The sequence below is a fragment of the Sparus aurata genome, chromosome 8 (assembly GCF_900880675.1).
Source record: "Sparus aurata chromosome 8, fSpaAur1.1, whole genome shotgun sequence".
Lineage (NCBI taxonomy): Eukaryota > Metazoa > Chordata > Actinopteri > Spariformes > Sparidae > Sparus > Sparus aurata.
Window position 1 is genome coordinate 25,043,323 of NC_044194.1, and position 18,328 is coordinate 25,061,650.

At 40.8% G+C, this 18,328-nt stretch overlaps 1 protein-coding gene across 1 annotated transcript; it reads left to right on the forward strand.

The window, feature by feature from the left end:
- The first annotated feature begins 1,187 nt into the window (after window positions 1-1,187).
- ferry3 (FERRY endosomal RAB5 effector complex subunit 3) lies at window positions 1,188-16,699 on the forward strand. Its single transcript, XM_030426872.1, has 14 exons — window positions 1,188-1,280; window positions 1,856-2,044; window positions 2,468-2,613; window positions 4,161-4,342; window positions 5,335-5,434; window positions 5,645-5,769; window positions 7,409-7,515; window positions 7,696-7,893; window positions 8,250-8,378; window positions 9,443-9,511; window positions 9,656-9,858; window positions 13,257-13,314; window positions 13,797-13,864; window positions 15,057-16,699. The coding sequence occupies exons 2-14, from the start codon at window positions 1,864-1,866 to the stop codon at window positions 15,147-15,149; spliced, it is 1,659 nt and encodes a 552-aa protein (XP_030282732.1). The 5' UTR covers window positions 1,188-1,280; window positions 1,856-1,863; the 3' UTR covers window positions 15,150-16,699.
- The last annotated feature ends 1,629 nt before the right edge of the window (window positions 16,700-18,328 follow it).

Here is an 18,328-nt window from a genome sequence, read left to right on the forward strand (position 1 = left end):
ACTGGGGTAAGTTGAGCCACCCCTTGTTGCTGGTAAAACTAAAAAACATTGATCATGTGACCAAATATTTAGGAGGAAGGCATCATTTCATGGAGTCTGTGAAGGTAAGAACCACATGGGTACAGTGGTTCGACGTTTATTTCCCCAAAAACATTTTTCACTCTTGAAAGTGAATTTAGTCTATCGTAAGTTTAATTAGAATTGTGTTTAGACCAAAACAGATAATTTTGAATTTGTTTTATACATCAATTGTGGTATCTATGAGCTACAACATGAGGTCATAAACCTAGCATAAAAGTAGGGATACGGCTCAATTTACCCCGCTCCTATGCTCAATTTATCCCATACACGGGGTAAGTTGTGCCACAGTACCACTTTTTTTGGACATGCTATATCATCGAAACAGTTATGTTTACACTCATTTTGTTTGTTTGAAGGGATGCACAACATCCTGAAATATGTGCAGATATATTAGTTGGTGACAAAACAATGATTGCCTTGATGTAGTGATCCTAAATATGAAAAATGGCTCATCTTACCCCAGTCTCCCCTACGTAGAAGTTATGCTTTGTCTTTTTCCATGCTGAGTGGTTCTATGACAGCAGAGGATGCATATCTCCTTCAGATTATAGTGTCATTTATTATAAAGAGTAATCTCCAACCTCTGCTCTTTTGCTATGATTTTTATTCATCATGATTGTGTATTTCTGTTTTTAATTGTAGTCCAATTATTTACTTCCCATTCAACAGTGAGTGTGTCGTAACAAATATTAATTCTCGAAAATGTCTCTTTTCCTGGATTTTCCTTTTTGATCTTAACCTAACTTTGTCCAAAAAATCGTTTCCTTACTTAATATTTTGGTGTTGGGCAGCTACACATCATTATTATTATTTATTTTTTAAATTGGTATTATTCATAAACCAATAACCACCATCGTTGGCCAGCAGGGGGAGGTATTGCCCAAGGGAAAACTACGCCCCTGGTAAATTACGCTTTCGGATAAACAGATTCGTTGCTCTGCAAATCTTCTTCGTACGTGAGAGAGAGCCATCCAAATAAAAAAGATAATACATTCTGTTAATTGACTGTAAGTCAAACACACACAGAGAGACCACAGCACTTTTGATGTTCAATTAGAAAACACCCACAGCTGAGCCTCAGAGTCGCGAAAGTGCTTTTGCCGTCACACTGCTCCACTCAGTCCATTCAGTCAGCTGACTGAACCAAACAGGAGCGCTCTCTCTCCCCAACAGGAAACACCATATTTATTCATACTCGGGTAAATTTACCTCTTATAACATTTATATGTTCACCAAAAATTAAGCAAATAGCGTTGCCTAGCAAGACATGTCCAGGGCAAAGTGCCACACTCTTTTTAAGCTTCGTATCTACACGATAGCTATACTGCTAGCTAACATGGAGCTAATTGTACGTGCAGATTAAACATAGCTGTCACATTACAGGGATTTCAGTTCGCTATTAGACATAACGTATTCATTTAAACAGCTGTGAAGTAATTGTCCTTTCCTCGTTATAGTTCAACAAGAAATTAAATGTTGGTCTCAGTGTGTTGCTTGTACAGTAGGTGTCAGTGGGTTAACATATATATATACATACAGATAGAATAGAATAGAATAGAATAGTCTTTATTGTCATTGTACAGGAGAGTTCAATGAAATAGAGGTAGAAATAATTGAAATAGTGGTAGGCATGTCCGCGCTGCAGATGGACTTTTTTTTATTTTTATATATCAATATGTCTTCAGTTCTTCGCTTTACAATAGCCCATTCGACCCCATGACACGGGACATTACTTTAATTCATGTTTCACTGTTGCATTCGTTGTATTTTCCAGCCGAAACCATGAAGAAGAACAAAAGCAAGGCGAACACTGCTGCTGAGAAGGAGTTTGTGTTTGAGTTCAAGGCAGGGAAACACAACTGTGTCCTCAAGGTGCCTCTGCAGTTTCCTGTTCAAGAGAACATCAGTGACCTTCATGGACGCCTGATGCTGCTACATAAAATACCCTGCTACATAGAAAATGGTGAGAGTGTCGCTCCCTTGGTTAAATGAAAATCTATTCAAACACTGAATTTGCACCATCATCTGTACTGGACCTAAATGCCCAAAACAAAACAGAATACAAAATTACATTATTTTTGGATTGGCACAGACCCCCTAACTACTCTGCAACAACTCCCCCAAACCCTGTGTAAACCAAAGCTACACTAGGACGAGAAACGCCAGATTCTGTTTATTTGAAATGGATCTATTGAGACAGTTACTCTCTACACGTCTCCCTGGGAATGAGATGATATTGTCAGCATGCGTACTGTTAGTTTGAAACCTGAACAGATGGAGTGGATCCAGCCAATTGATTTTGCGGCGTACTACTTGGCTTGCATGTGAATGAAAATATTTTTTTAAATGACTGTTATTTGCTGCGTGTGCATCTCTCCCACTGCAGAGCTAAAAACCTCACTTTCCGCCTTCATTGAGAGGGAGACCATCCTGGATTATGACAGAGAGGCGGAGCTGGCCCTGCAGAGACTCACAGCAGGAGATGTAGATGTGAACCAGCTCACCAACGCGTGGACAAGGTCTTATGTGGAGGTGATGAATAAAGATTTTGACACGAGTACATATGGCTTTAATGGTAGATTTCATTAGATTGGAGAATAATGCCACACACACCATTCATTTGCCATTGAGCGAGTGAGATCATCCATGTAGGAGTTTTAATTCAGTTTGTCTGCTGCCCCTGGCTGTGACTAATCAACGACCTCGACAAGTTTAATTCAAATATACAGATTAGAAGGACCGTCTACTATGATAGCATCATGCATGAGTCTCACTATTATCAAGAAATGTATACAACTCTGGCATCTAAACTTTTCCACACTTGACCCTAGTTTGCTTTCCTCGATGAGCATTTCAGCATCAACAGTGTGTGTTTGTGGGGTGGTACTTAGGGATTTGTGGTACATCGTGATTATATTTGATTTTATAAACAAATACCCCCCTGAAAACTTTAGGAAGATATTTCTGTAAAATTGTGGGCAGCGGCTTTAATTGTTGTCAGATCAGTCCAAAAAGTTCATTTCATATACTGCTCACCGATCCATGATGGTCGTGTATATTCACTGCTCCATGTCTCTGTAGTAGCACAGCAGTGTTTCAAAGTGTCCTCGGATGCTCCGTCTAACTTCAGCCCAGTCACGGATCATTAAAGCAATTTAAACAGAAGGAGTGCAGTGCATCTGCAAATTGATTATTCATGAGTTTCAGAGAGAGAAAAAAAAATCCCATTGCATAAGCCTGCGTGCTGTGTTTAATGTCTCCCCATTGCACTTGGTTACACTTTGATGCGTTTCTTCCCAGAGATCCAATATGTGTCGGCGTTTTTTTTCCCCACATATTTGAGAATGCAGTCATAACTTTTATTGCATGGATCCATTCAAAACAAACAGCCTGCCGACAGACCGAAGTGAACTTGGTGTGTTTTTTTTTATTTAAATCAGTTATGGTCCTCTCACTGAAGAATTTCTTTGAATGCAAATGTTAATAAGATCAGTTGGTTTTGCACTTTGAAAGTTCACGAGTCTAAACTCTCTGCTGTCACTTGCCCAGACGTTTATAAACAGACAATGGCTGCCCGAGCTCGTGTTGTCGAGCCCCTCTGACCCACTGCACTCAGACATTTAGGACTGGCTACCTGTTAACGTTTTACTGCAGTCACACAGAAATACACATGGAGGCCTTCCAGCATCCATCGTGCTCGTGGCCGGAAGATTCCTGAGCCTGTATAAATAGAGGAGTTTCAGATTCTGATTAATGCTCTGTTGCTTTTCTAATTATACACGGGGCTCGTCAACCTCCCTGGATTATTGAGCAGAGCAAAACGCACAAAATGTGTTGATATTCCATTTTGCCTTCCTCTTTTGTCTTCCTCCGACCACAGAAAATTACATTTCCACACTTTCTGCTCGGAGTCAGCATCTTGCTGTTTCCTATTTCTCACAACACATGCAGCAGTTTATCACCCACAAGTATTTTTTTCCCCCAAGCACAGTAGACTGTGCAGCCTGGTTAGGCTGTATGTCTTTTATTACAGTTACCACTGTGAAATAGACATTTTCTTTCTACTATAACTGTTTCAGACTACACTGGAGCATGCTCGGCCTGAAGAGCCCAGTTGGGATGAAGACTTTGCCGATGTTTACCACGAGCTGATCCACTCTCCTGCCTCAGATACACTTCTCAACCTGGAGCACAACTATTTTGTTAGCATCTCTGAGCTCATCAGTGAGAGAGACATGGAGATCAAGAAGCTGCAGGAGAGGTTGGTATTATGGATTATTGCCTGGATCCTTGGATTTCCTGCACATACTGTATTTTTCCCCATTCTTTCTTTGTAACCCATTCCCACGCACATGCATGCCATGATGCCGGAGGCCACCATGCATGGTGCCAACCTGCTCATTAGGAGCAGTACAGCCCTTCCTAACCTAAATATTCTTTCGCCCAACCATTCACATGCTGATGGAACAGTCAGTAGGAGTAATTTAAGGATCAGTATCTTGCCGACATGCAGCTGTTGACTGAACCATCAAACCACCAACCCTCGGATCAGTAGACTATTTGATGTAACAGGGTGAATCCCCACAATTCCATGCACCCACGATTAACTAATATATTTTATTCTGATTATTTTTTTACATCAAAATGGTAGACACCGAACACAGCATCAGACTTTTTGCGATCAGCAGACAGATTTTAGAGTAATCTAGGTTTTGAATTTCTTCCAAAATCACATCACAACACTATCATGAAATCTAGAAGAGAGTCCGCCAGAGAGTAGAGTTTTCAGACGATCACGGCCCCATTGTTTCGCATGCACCAGAGTTGCATTGACATCTAACGCAACCGCCCTGATGAACAGGAATAACGAGCAAATGCATCACAGTTTGATTGAATAGAACCAAACAGATGTGAAAGCAGCCAGAAAGCATTAAGACCTTTAATATATTCTCAGATGTGTCTTTATCTGTCAGTTGTGTCAGGGCTTTGATACATGTATGTGTTTCTTGTACTGTACTGTTGATCTGGAGCTTAACTCGTGATAGTCAAATAACTGGGCAGTTTGCATTGAAAACTGAATAGAAAATCCTTTTGCTGCTCGGTCATGGCTATTGTCTCCAGTTTTCTTAATTTTTGTTGTAGGGTTGACTGTTGTGAATGTAGGCGACTTTAATAACATAGAGCATGTCTATTACGATGATGTACCTCCTCATCGTTTAAATAACGACAATGATTTTTTCCTCTGTCTGGCAGGCAGGCTGCTGAAATGGACAAAGTGATGCACGAGCTGGGGAATACTTTGAGCGACCAGGATGTAAATGCTGTCGCCTCTCAGCACTTTGATGCACAGCAGGTAAGAAAAAGATGTTTCGGGTGCTCTGTAGCGGTGTTAAAAAGCAGGCATTCCTTGATCCCAGCAGAAAGTTATCATTTCACCACAGGCATTTCAGAAGATTAATTCAGTGAATATACAGGTTTCCGATGTGCCCCAGCATGAAAAGTCAAGATGTGTTGCTGTCATGGAAAAGTCGTTCAGTGTTTGACTTTTATCTTTGTTGAACAGGTGTTGGAAAACAAGTGGGCCAGTGAGCTGAAGCAGGTTACCGGCATTCAGAAGCAAGAGTATCAGGAGTGGGTCATCAAACTTCACCAGGACCTGCAGAAATCCACCAACAGCAGCCAGATTAAGTGAGTTCCTCTGTATGTGACCAGGCGAACACTTGTGTTAAAATGCTTTTTTTTGTGTGTACACTGAAGCTCAGTCTTCGGTTGTGTACACACATCTGGTATCTGTAGGCTTACTGTACACCCACCCGGACCTGAACAGGTTCTTTCATTTGTGTGACTCTTCTCCTCTTTTTTTTTTTTTTTTTTATAACAGGGTAAAATCAGAACCGCTGATCCAAGATAATGAACACTTGAGTCAGGTGCTTAGTTGCTTACTCTTGTTGGGTGAAAAAGGAAAAGCTGCAGTGCGGACACGGATGATTGCAACGTGCAGATGCAGCAGCTTAGAGTGGCACTGTCCAAAGTTACAGGACGGTGCTTCATGATCTAAATTCACTGACACTGTGTGATAGATGCAGAGGCTTTGGCTTGTCTGGGCTGTGTGGTTTAGATTCATCTTAGGTTTATTTGTACAGAGATGATGTTGGAAGTTGAGTTAACATTGAACATTAGAACTATAAAAGGGTGAATAAAAGAAAAGGTGAAGCTAGGATCTAAATGATAACAGGTCAAACTTGTTTTGTTGACTAATATAAAACTGCAAGAAACGCATCAAATAACATGCTTTAAATGTTTATGTGAGCCTATTTTCTGGAAAAATCCCACTGAATCTTGACTAGAGGTCAAGCTGTCCCTTAACTAACAGGATCTCAGCAGCTGCACTTCTGCAGCACTTCTAATCCAAAACACGACATGTCTAATGGCCCTTTGAAGTACTGGCTCCATTTACATAGAAATTGAAGTGATTACAAGAGGTCAAAAGCTCATCTTAGTTTGACTGATGCGCAGCCTCGCAGTATCAGTTCTGACTGGCATCTCGGGATAAGAAGTCTAATAGAGCTTAACAGTAATGCGGCCCCAAAGAGCAGTGGTTTAAATTCAGGTCTTAACACTCCTCTGCATATATTGGATATTCCATCAAAACGCAGATACCAGTAGGACCTGTATGCTGAGAGCTCCACAGACAATGAGCTGACCTTGCATTACTTTTTCTTAATGATGAATATCATTATCTTGCTCTGTGTTGTTGGTAAAACTTAAAACTTCCACATCAGCACTTTGAACTTTGTAAATATGCGTTTTGAAGCTGCAGCCTGTAAAGGAAACCCAGAAATCAAGTACAGGTTGGACTTTTGATTATTTTGATATTTTTTCTCACTTTTTCAGAGCCTTATTAATAAAATGTATCTGTCAGCTGACGAACTTTCTACTTTCTACTTTTGTACTGAACATAATGCAGAAAAGTATGCTCGGGGTATTTATAATTATTAAACTCCCATTGAAGTGTACTGTTTCAGTGCGCTGATGTAATTTTTGGATGATAAAGTTTATTGTTAAACTGTAAAAATGAATAGCTGCAACAAAGAAATGGAATCCTTAGAACTGAATACTTGTTTAATCAAATTGTCTATTACATTATACCCTCTTTAATTGTATTAATTATCAAAGAACTAGCCATGAAAAAGGTTTATTTTAGGTTTTTCTTGGGATAAAGCTCTTCAGGCTTCTTCAGAAGCTATAAAACTAACATCCATTATTAGCTGTTTTTAAATATAAACATATATCTTCTAATTTATTTGTTTGCTTGTTTGATTTGCAGTGAGGAGATTAAGGTGCAGCCCAGCCAGCTGTCAGAGCTTGCAGATTCTGGGGCCAGGATGTTTGAGGAGCAGCCTCAGCTGGAGGAGAGTTTCACCATACACTTAGGTACTCGGCTTCTAACACGTATCCAAGTAATTGTGCACAGTTCGTCGTCAGCTGACATGTAACACACCATGTTTACAACAGGCTTGTATTGCATAGAGTAAAATGCATAATAATTTTGTCTAAGTGACTTTGTGTACATGTCGTATATGATATTTGTATTATGTATATTTCTTTGATCAGGGGCTCAACTGAAGACGATGCACAACCTGCGGCTGGTCCGGGCAGATGTGCTGGACTTCTGTAAGCACCGGCGGCACGGCAGTGGCGGAGCAAAACTAAGGCGGCTACAGACGGCCCTTTCACTCTACTCCTCCTCGCTCTGTGGTCTGGTGTTGTTGGTCGACAACAGGGTCAACTCCTACAGCGGCATCAAGAGAGGTCAGGGGACATTTTTAATGATCTTCAACCTGTGGTGGTTCATAGAAAGATTAGAACTGGCGTTTGGTCAAGGTGTAATTTAAGCTGTGCTTTGTGATATTTTGGCACCAGTAAATTGTACAATTTTTATTTTGGTCGTACTCATGACTCACTCTTGTCTCTCACCTTTTCTGTGAGAATAACACTAGTCTTTTACACCTCTTATTTGTTTTGGGCACTCCATTCACCCTTCAGTCTGGATCCTTTTTTTAGAGTGGCAGCTCAGTATGGAGGTATGACAATAGAGATAAGCTCTTTCTAACTTTAGCTCTTCATGCGTTGTTTTGTTTTCTGGCCTTTTCTGTGTTGACCTGCAGACTTTGCAACTGTGGCGAAGGAGTGTACAGACTTCCACTTTCACTGTCTGGAGGGGCAGCTGGAAGAGGTGCAGCAGGTGGTGCTCTATGCCAGAGCCCAGCGGAGCAGCAAGCAGAAGGAACAACCTGGTTAGACCTTTGGCTTTACTTGGGTCTCACTGTGAGCACAGCTGCAATGTAGACGGAGGATTCAAAGATGGTTAGAAAGAGAGAGAGAAGACCAGCGAGGCAGGGGCTTTCATGAATAGCTAGTGACACTGACTCACTCACTACTTTAGAAAATGTATTACCCTACATCGCCTGGTGCCTTTTTTTTAGCCAGCCATGCACTATAAACCGTTTTTAATCATGGCCTTTTTAACAGTGCAACGGAGACATAAAGTGACAAGATACAAGTTGTTGCTCTCTGCCTACAAAATATATTCACTTCGAGGCTGAGCTCTAATTTATCTGATATGATGTTAAGCAAGACAAGAAAGAGCAGCTTTATCTCTCATTTTCACACCACAAACATGAGCGTAAAATGTGCAGCGAATGTGCGAGCATTTATAGGAACTTTGCCCACACATACAAACATTTTGGAGTCTGGAAAAATTGCTGCTGGAGATGGCGAGGTGGTTCATTGATCCAGACAGTAGACATTAAATGTGAGAGGCATCATTATATATATGATGCTATGAAGTACTGCATTAACTGCATAATGCTGTATGACTAGAGGACTACGTGAATGGAAGGATTAACAAAATGTACATTCTCACCTGCACCTCACTCAAGAACGCCCCAATTTCTGTGTCCAAAAACCCAAAGAATGAACCGTCAATCAGCAGGTTCAATTCTGTGCATCAGCATTCATGAGGAACTCTGCACTGACTGTTTATGGTTGATTGTGGGCATGTAGAGGGCGGGAAATGAAGTTGATCAACATGCAGATCTTTTTTGGCTTACCTTATTTTCCACATTTGTACTAAGGCAAAAATGTGGTGTGAATTCACTGCAGTTTTACAAATGAGGCCCCAGATCCTTATCACAGCGAGTGGTTCACAGAGTAAAGATTATAGATATGGTCTTTCTAGTTTAAAAGCCTTTCGAGGAAATTCCTCCTGCTATTGCCACGGAGTGTCCTTATGAGGTCCTTTGAGGAGTCTTTTGCATACAGATTTTTGTAGTGATTTTTCAATTCTTTGTCCATACAGAGATTCCAAGGAATGGATGTGATGATAAGAGCAAAAATGTTGAAAGAAATCCATCCAACATTTTACCAGGTAAGGGTCATGTTTATTTCTGACTCATGGTCAGATTATTAGACCAACAAATCACTCATTTTGAAATCATTTTTAGACTACACCACTTTTAGATAGTATTCTTAACATTTTTTTGTTCGGTACCTGCTGTGTCTCTTCCTCAAGGTGAGTTTTACATCTCACGGCACTCCAACCTGTCAGAGGTACATGTTGTATTCCACCTGTGTGTGGACGATAACGTGCGTTCAGGGAACATCACGGCCCGGGACCCTGCCATCATGGGTTTGAGAAACATCCTGAAGGTCTGCTGCACACATGACATAACCACAGTCACCGTACCTCTGCTGCTGGTCCACGACATGTCAGAGGTAAGAGTAGCCCAAGAGCACTGCCAACGCTTGTACGTATGATATTGTCGTATGTCAAACTCACACACACAAAACACATCATGATTTTAAGTATTGTAGTCATGTGATACCTCAAGGGAATAATTAAATCCACATCGAAAATGCAGTCATTCTTTTAACCCTGTGTGTGTTCAAACATTGTTTAAGATATAAACAAAAAACATAGTGATCGGGCGCGCAGGTGGTTGAGTGGTTGGAGCGCATGCCACATACACAGCCGACCCCGGTTCGATTCCGGCCGGAGGTCCTTTGCTGCATGTCACATCCCCCTCTCTCTCCCATATTTCCTATCTGTCTACTGCTTAATAAAGGTGTCTATGCCAGAAAAAAAATCTTTAAAAAAAACCAAAAACATAGTGATCTCCAAACTACACAAGTTACTTTGTACACTTCTACAAACAGATCATGAGATTTCTCCAAGTTGAGCATATGAGAACATAAAGTACATATAAAGGTAAATGTTTGAGTTGGACCATGTGATTATTTGGCTATCAAACACTTGACTGATTAGGAAAGGTCTGGAGGTAACCGCTATATGCAAGCAGCTCTACATTTACCTTAGGTAATGAAATCGCTGAATTATTGTGGTTATCCTGGATTCTTGTATCCCAGAATGTTCCTCTGCAGTTGTCAGTGTATGTGGAAAGATAATGGAGTGGTTCAACTAATCTGTAAATGTAGTACAACTTGTTTTTTTTTTTTGTTTTTTTTTTCTTTTATATTTTTTTGGCCTTTTATGGCTTTATTGACAGTACAGCTGAAGATATGACAGGAAACAGGGAGAGAGAGGGGGAGTGACACGCAGCAAAGGGACCCAGGCCGGGAGTCGAACCCAGGTCTGCTGCAGAGCCTCGGCACATGGGACGCGTGCTCTACCAACTGAGCTAAACGGCGCCCCGTACAACTTGTTTCGAAAAATATATCCACATATTCAGCTTACTGTAGCATCGGAACGGTTGAAATAGTTAATGTTGGTTCCAAGTATCCTAATGGATAATTGTTGAACTAGGTTTTCTAAAAATGATGGATAATGGCTGAAATAAATGTTGCCTAAAAGTAATGGTGGAAAGATTTAGCTAAAAGTAATGGTTAATATTTGAAATAGTTAGCAAAATGTAATGAATAATGGTTGAAGTAATTCACTAAAAGTAATGGTTAATCGTTGAGATAGATAACATGATGGATAAATGGTGAAACTTTTCATTTCTGTCGCTACAAATATAGCAGTATGAATGCAAACCTGAGCATACCAGCGTTAGCGCTGACATTTCAGTGTTATCAGAAACATTGTAATATCCACCATTATATACACTTTTGGTAGTTGAGGAGTCAGGTGTGGCTAACACCACCTCAGGAGCTGATGTGGATTCACTGTTGCTCAACAACACATCAGTAGTGTAGGTTCAGCTTTTGAACCGCCATCATTAACCCTATCAGCATAATCTCTCATCAGCTTTGGTCTTGTACTTCTCTGTAAAGCCTCAGTAGTTTGTGATTGTTGGTGGTCAGAGGTGAGGGGAAGCTGCTGGCAACACAAGTTTCCATGTCCTTCACTGATGGCATAGTCACAATTTCTTCCCTTTCATTCTGCCTCAGCCTGTTTATGCACTGCATCCTCAGCTGTGGTCTGGCTCGTCAGGCACTGGCTGTGTATTTAGCCTAGAGCTTAACATTTCCCAGGTTTAAAACCAGGAGGGCAAAGGAAAGAGTCATGAACTCTTGTGTTTACTTTGAACCTCTGAGTGTACAACGGCACTCTGTACTCACACAGTAGGGAAGAGTAAAAGAGAGAGCTTTTGGAGACTGATGAACTGAGCCCGAATCTAAGAGTTTAGGCAAATATCTGATCACAATAAAAAGGGATTTTCCATTGAAATTGGAAAATCAATTTTTTAATTTTATCTGCAGAAAAATTAATGGAATTGGGATTTTCTTGTAACCCATATAGCAGCCCATTCTCAGTCCTTTTACTGAGTAAAATGAAAACTTAATAAACTGAGAATCCCATGAGATGGGAAGTAAATTCTCAACAAGCCTCCATCTGGAGTGCACTCATGCCCCAACAGGCCCGGTGCAATTTTTCTTCTCATGTTTAATCAAGGGTCTTTGTTTACATAACCAAAGACTTCTAACTTTTGAAGCCTCAGGAACCAGAGGAACTTAAATTAATAGCTTCTGGGTCATCAAAACTTTCTCTATGTCATCTTCTTTTTGGTCTTGTTTGCCATTTAGTGGAGATGTTTGCCTGTTTGTACAAGCCTGTTATTGTGTTTTGGTGTTTAAAATAACTGACATAGTTTGCCTCGGTGAACTGCAGAGCCCAATCAAAACACAGCAGGGCTATTCTCCTTGTTTAATGTTCTTTCTGGTTGTCCTTGACCATTTACTGTGTAAGAAAAAACATGGGAGAATTGCTTCATAACACTTCAATACATGTTTCCGATTTTTTCAAATTTTTGCAGAGGGAAAACTTTCTCAACCATTTTAGTTCCAGATTGAAAACAATAACTCACAATTTCACAACTGTTAATGTTCCCTTTTTCTGGTTGTGGGAATGCCTCATTTGCCACTGGCAACCGCACCACTCATAATGAAAAATTCTTGAGTCTATTAGCCTATTGTGAGTGAGTTAAAACCCTAGCACTTAAGCCTGTGTAGTTGATCCCACAGCGCAGTTGGTTTGGGCATAAAAATGGGCCTTGATGACACGCCTGCCTCCAGTTCATGGATCCAGTTTGTTGACTTGGAATGGGTGCAAAGCATTTCTAAGTGGGTGAAAGACTGTGTGTTTGTTTTTGTGTGTTTGTGTGTGTGAGTGTGTGTGTGTGTGTGTGTGTGTGTGTGCGTGTGTGTGTGTGTGTGTGTGTGTGTGTGAGCGTGTGGGAGACTACCTATCTGGTGGTCCTCGTTACTCAGAAAGGTCTACTGCAGAGATGACTGCCTGCTGAGTTCACAGTGTGTAGCCAGCAGCCTGGAGCCAAACACACAAAACTGAAGGGAGATGAGAAGTGACATACGCAGAAAGCGGTGCAGGGACATTATTGCAGTTACATTTGTAAGAATTGCCATTTCTGCACTTAGACATTGTTTGTGTGTGGAGATAGTTACCTGACATGTGACTCGGTGGGTAACATAGTTAATATGTATCCTGTACAGTGTCTCATATTGCTCTTTTAATATGTTAATTTCTTGAAGTGCATCATGGCATCTCTTCTCGCTCGATTGGCTGAATCGATCTTTGTGCCAACAAACTAAAACATATTAAGCTGTTATTCTGAGGTATTTTTGCTGCACATTTGTAAACTTAACAAAATTTTTTTTTTAATTATTAATTGTTGTTATGTCTCATCTCTCTGTAGGAGATGACCATACCATGGTGTCTTAAAAGAGCGGAGCTGGTTTTCAAATGTGTCAAGGGTGAGTGAAATCATTTAGAGTTCAGGAATTATTATGATACCAATGTTTTTAGTTTTGTAAATAACATGACTTGATGAGATGCAGTCAGTCAAGAGGAAGTCTCATAGCAGAGATCTGTCACACCCAAGTTAACAGCTTTTTAAAACATATATCTGACTCATGAAGTCTTGTTTTAAGTTCCTCAAAGTCAAAGAGCAAGAGACTCTTTTTTCCTTCATTGTGCCTGCTGACAGTAATACATTTTCCATGACACGAAGCTTATTGTTAAATTAAAGTTGTAATATGTTGTAACTAAGAGGCACAGCGCTCACATCCTCTCGACTGGTAAGACAGTTGCTCTCTTGCTTAAGAGGAAGACAATGCCGCTTGAGGGAAGGAAGCCTGCAATGCCTGGAATACATCAAATATTGCAGATAGATATTTGAGAATGAAAGATGATTTCTTGGTAGATGATAATACATTTCAAGCTGTTATATTTGCAGGCTTCATGATGGAGATGGCCTCGTGGGATGGAGGTATATCACGCACGGTCCAGTTTCTTGTGCCAAAGGTGAGAACGTGTTAACGTGTTCACTCCCCTCTGCTTTTGGCTTGATCGCTAAGGCAGAACACAATCACCAGTTGAGTAATTGCTTGCCAGTAGATCTGTATGTTAACTCCAAAATGTGTATTTGAGGCCTCATATGTACACAAGATCACAAAAGGCACACCTGGCCTCGCAGTACACAACCTTTGAGTGCAAGCAGAAGGGAGTGACTGTTTAAAAAAGCATGCCATAAATCACAGATTATAGAGCTTTAGGTTCCATGGACCAGTGTTTACACTGCTGTGATCAAAGAAAGCTCAGACATTCATCCAAGTAATTGTAGAATAAGCAACAGGATTAACGTGTAGCTTTCCAACACTGAGGCGTAATCTTGAATTTAGTTGAATGTCAACATCTAACCTTGTGTTTTTAGAAACAATGTTGGTAAAGTCAACCAATTTATAGATGCTGATTTGCAAGTAAAAGATAGGAAACACTATGGTTGCTCTGTAAAGCAAGGAAGAAGCGTAACTGTTCTTTTATTTTAGGCTTAGCATGATGGTGTATACCTATAGCGTTTGTGGTTTCTCAGGGAGGCAGCAGATCCTATAGCAAGATCTCATGTTGACAGGTTAAGATGATAAAACCAGCGGCATCAAAGGACTCCCGGCTGCATTTGCTTCCTGTCAGCTACATGCACAGACACCATTTAAAATAGCACCTTCTTGTTTTCTGCGCCTCAAAGAGAAGCGGCGGCTAAATATACGCCCCGTGTTTGTGCGTCGCTGAATGATGCGCATGTGACTGTTTCTGCTCAAAGATTAATACTTAACATTCTTATTTGACGGGTGGTGATGCTTAGGGTGACACGGTATGTTCCCCCGTTAAAGTCGCAGGCAGCTGCCGGAGCTCACATCACTCGAGCATCCCTCAGAAGAAAAAAAAAAAAAGACCCTGTGATGTTGAACCAAAGGGCACGACGGGGCTGTTAACACTCAGCTGTACACAAACTGTCCAGATGTATTTTTGTTTGCATGGACACAATTTCCGCTGGGTTAGAAAATACATAGAAATACATAAAAAAAGGTTTCTTTGCTTCCCTTCAATTGTCACAGGTTTTTTTTTTTTTTTTTTACACTAGTGCTGCACAAGATCCCCCTCCCTTGTCACTCACTAATCCTGGCTGTGTCTTTCTGTGTCTCTTTGATATTAACAGAGCATCTCAGAGGAAATGTTCTACCAGTTGAGCAACATGCTGCCTCAGATCTTCCGCGTCTCCTCCACCCTCACCCTCACCTCAAAGCACTGATGGATACCACATTACATCCTTAAGACTTAACAGGGACGCATTTATTTTAAAAGCTGTGACAGGTTATGTTTCTTGTTTTTTTTTTGTTTGTTTGTTTGTTTTTTTTGCAGCGTGGGGTGTGCAGATTTGATGAAATGGCACATAAACCCTATTCATTTCAATATGGTGGCATTAAGGCACTTACAGCACAGCTGCAAAAAGTATTTTAAAGGTTCTTTATTGTAGAAAGTGGGGTTTCTGTGTCTTTTTCAATTATTAAACAGGTCTATTGAAACGTGTGAAAGTAATAAAATGCAACGAAAACAGGCAGAAGAGACAGGCACTCAGAATGGAGTGCTCTGAATAGATGGTGGAGGGCGAATGGGTGAGAGAAAAACAAAAAACCTTTAAAACATGAAAACATGTTAGACACCCTGTATATTTTGCCCCTTCCAAAGCTCCACACACTGTTAATGCTTCTTACTGAAAGAGGACTTGATTCAGTGGCTCAGTAAAGCAGCTGCTCAAATGTTCATTTCAAGCCTCCAGGGTGAGGTTCTGGTGACAGAGTTTTATGACATCAAAACATTAGCCACCGGTGCTGCAAGTGTTCCGGCTCTCCTTTTAGAGCAGTTTTGTTACTTTCTGCGCGTTCGAGCCACAACAAAATGGAGACACTGGCGTTGGTGATGTTGTCATAGCTCGCAGGTGCGGGTAAAAATGCCATCAATGGAGCAGATGAAGTAAATGTGAATACAGTTTGTTTACGATATTCCAATCATTTTCATGATTTTCCACATGCAGTTGTGACTTAACAAACGCTGGTAACATTTCTCAATAGTGGTGTGCGAACCACACTAAATGTGAATTTTGTCGTGTTTTCCCCCACAAATCTCCACACAGCTGGATCTGATAACATTTTGTTGACGATAAAAAAAAAATATCACCGCTCACGGCTTTTAATATTTTTTTGTTTTTATGTGCGGTATCAGGTTGCTGCCAACATCTTATGTCATCTGTTGAATCTCTTTGACAATTCATCCGTTATCACACTTCAGCCATCATATGAGATTTCGCAGACTAAACCGCTGGGTAGTTGGTTTCATATTGGAGGGCTTGTCTGTCCGGAGAGAAGTGACATAAACTTGGCTCTTCTAGTCCTGAAGACCAATGGCGTTGCTGCTGAAAGGAGCAACGTGCAGGTGTTTTTAGCTGCATTGCAGTGAGTTGTAAGCGAGGGTCACTCTTCATGCGAGTGTGTGTGCGTGTGTGTGGTGCCTCCCCACCACCTCTGTAACAGCAGATGGCACTATTCTTAAAGACGTGAGAAGGGTCTCCACACACACACACACACACACACACACACACTATTAAAAGAGATAAAGTTTAAACGAGCGTCTGCTGCTCATTTAAATTAATCCCAAGAGTTTTGATTCCGCGTTCATTACAAGTGGGGAGAGGAACACTATGAAAACTTCAGCCTCAGTGGTCAGATATGTCATACATTCTGTATATTTCCTGCGTATGTTTACATTTTTATGTTTTAATAAAGAAGTAACACATGCACCATATTGATTTGATGTACATTCTTCATGGGAGCGTTTATAAGCTCACGACAGTCTCCCACTTTGGATGATTATGTTTTTTCTTCCCTTCTGCTGACGGTGATGAACTTCTAGTGGCACTTGGATCCGCGTTTTATTTGGTGTCGATGGGTTATCCACAGTGCACATAATCTCTCTGAAGTTAATAATCCATGTCATTCATTTGAATTACATTCCTGCACATGTAATGGTGGCCTAAAGGCTATTTCAGGCATACTGAAATCAATTCAGCTTGTCAGAAAGTTTGCTCCAGCCACGTTCAGCGGTGGCATTAAGATTATTAGAGGAGTCAGGAGTGTGGCGATCAAAGCAAGTTTTCTTCTCTTCTCTCAAGATAAACAGCATGGCCAGCAGCCCAGGGAGAGTTGTGAGATTTTTTTTAACAGTTTTTTGTTGAAACCTGAAACTGTTTATATCACATTGCCATGGTGAGAACCCACAAAACTGTAAGAATATGTATTGCCGAGTGTTTGGCATTCTTGGGATTGGTCTCAGTGGCCTGGAGTGTTGGGTTTCCTCGGCGAGAGAGTGTAGGGTGCTGATTCAGCACGATAGTCCGGCTCTCCCTCCTCTCTCACATGCTTGAAAATGATCTGGGCTACATTTACAAACTGGACATGAGAAGCATCATCCATATAAAGGTTTTTCGTCAAAGAGTTACAGCACAGACAGCACTGTGGAAAACAGCCTAACCCCTTTCCGTCCCGTATGAAAGCCTCCCGTCTAATAGCTGTTCTGACAATGGTGAAATATTAGGGCCTCCTCAGTACAAACGAGCAGGGGGTAAAGTACTCCAGGTAGTCACAGGCAAAGAAATGTGACCAAGGGAAAGTCATCTACAGCATGTGATAGTCCGTGAATTGAACTGCTTTGAATTGAACACTGTTTGAAGTCAGGTCAAGTGGAAACTCATTAAAAGAAACATTACATTCATGAAGTGAAAACTTTGTCCTTCCTTGGGAAGAAGCAAAGTTTCCTGTGCCTAGCTTTATACTTACAGAGCAGGATTATCTGGTCATAATTAATTTCCCCACCTAATTTAACTTGCCTGGGAATTAGAGGTCTGAGGAGTGGCATGCCCGTACTTGCTGTAAAGCAATCTGGTTCTACACAAGAATTAAAGACGGTGACGGAATGGGAGCAAAAAAACCCTAAAAACATTGTGGTTTAGAATGACTTGGCAAGAAGATACAAATCAAAACCTGCAGGTACGGTCATGATGCCTAAGATTGCAAAAGCAACATGAATCAAGAACATGACACAGAACGTAGTGAAGAGCATATTATTCAATTCACATTCAATTAACAACGTTTAAGATAAGAGCCTAATTGATATATTGAGGGACAGCTATTACATGACATAAAAATGTAGACAGGTGTCATATTTCTCTGCCGACCCCTTTACTTTATGTAAAGTGTCGGTGGTTAGAAGATGCCTGGCCATTTCTGTCTTTTATGTGTAAAAGAGAAAACTAAACCAGAAGCAGATGGATGGCAGATCCATGTATGTATGTGTAAAGTGTCAAAAGAAAGATGAATGGTAGAAGCAAAAGACAGAAGTATAAGAGGAGCATTAAACTAAAATGGCAAAGAACAG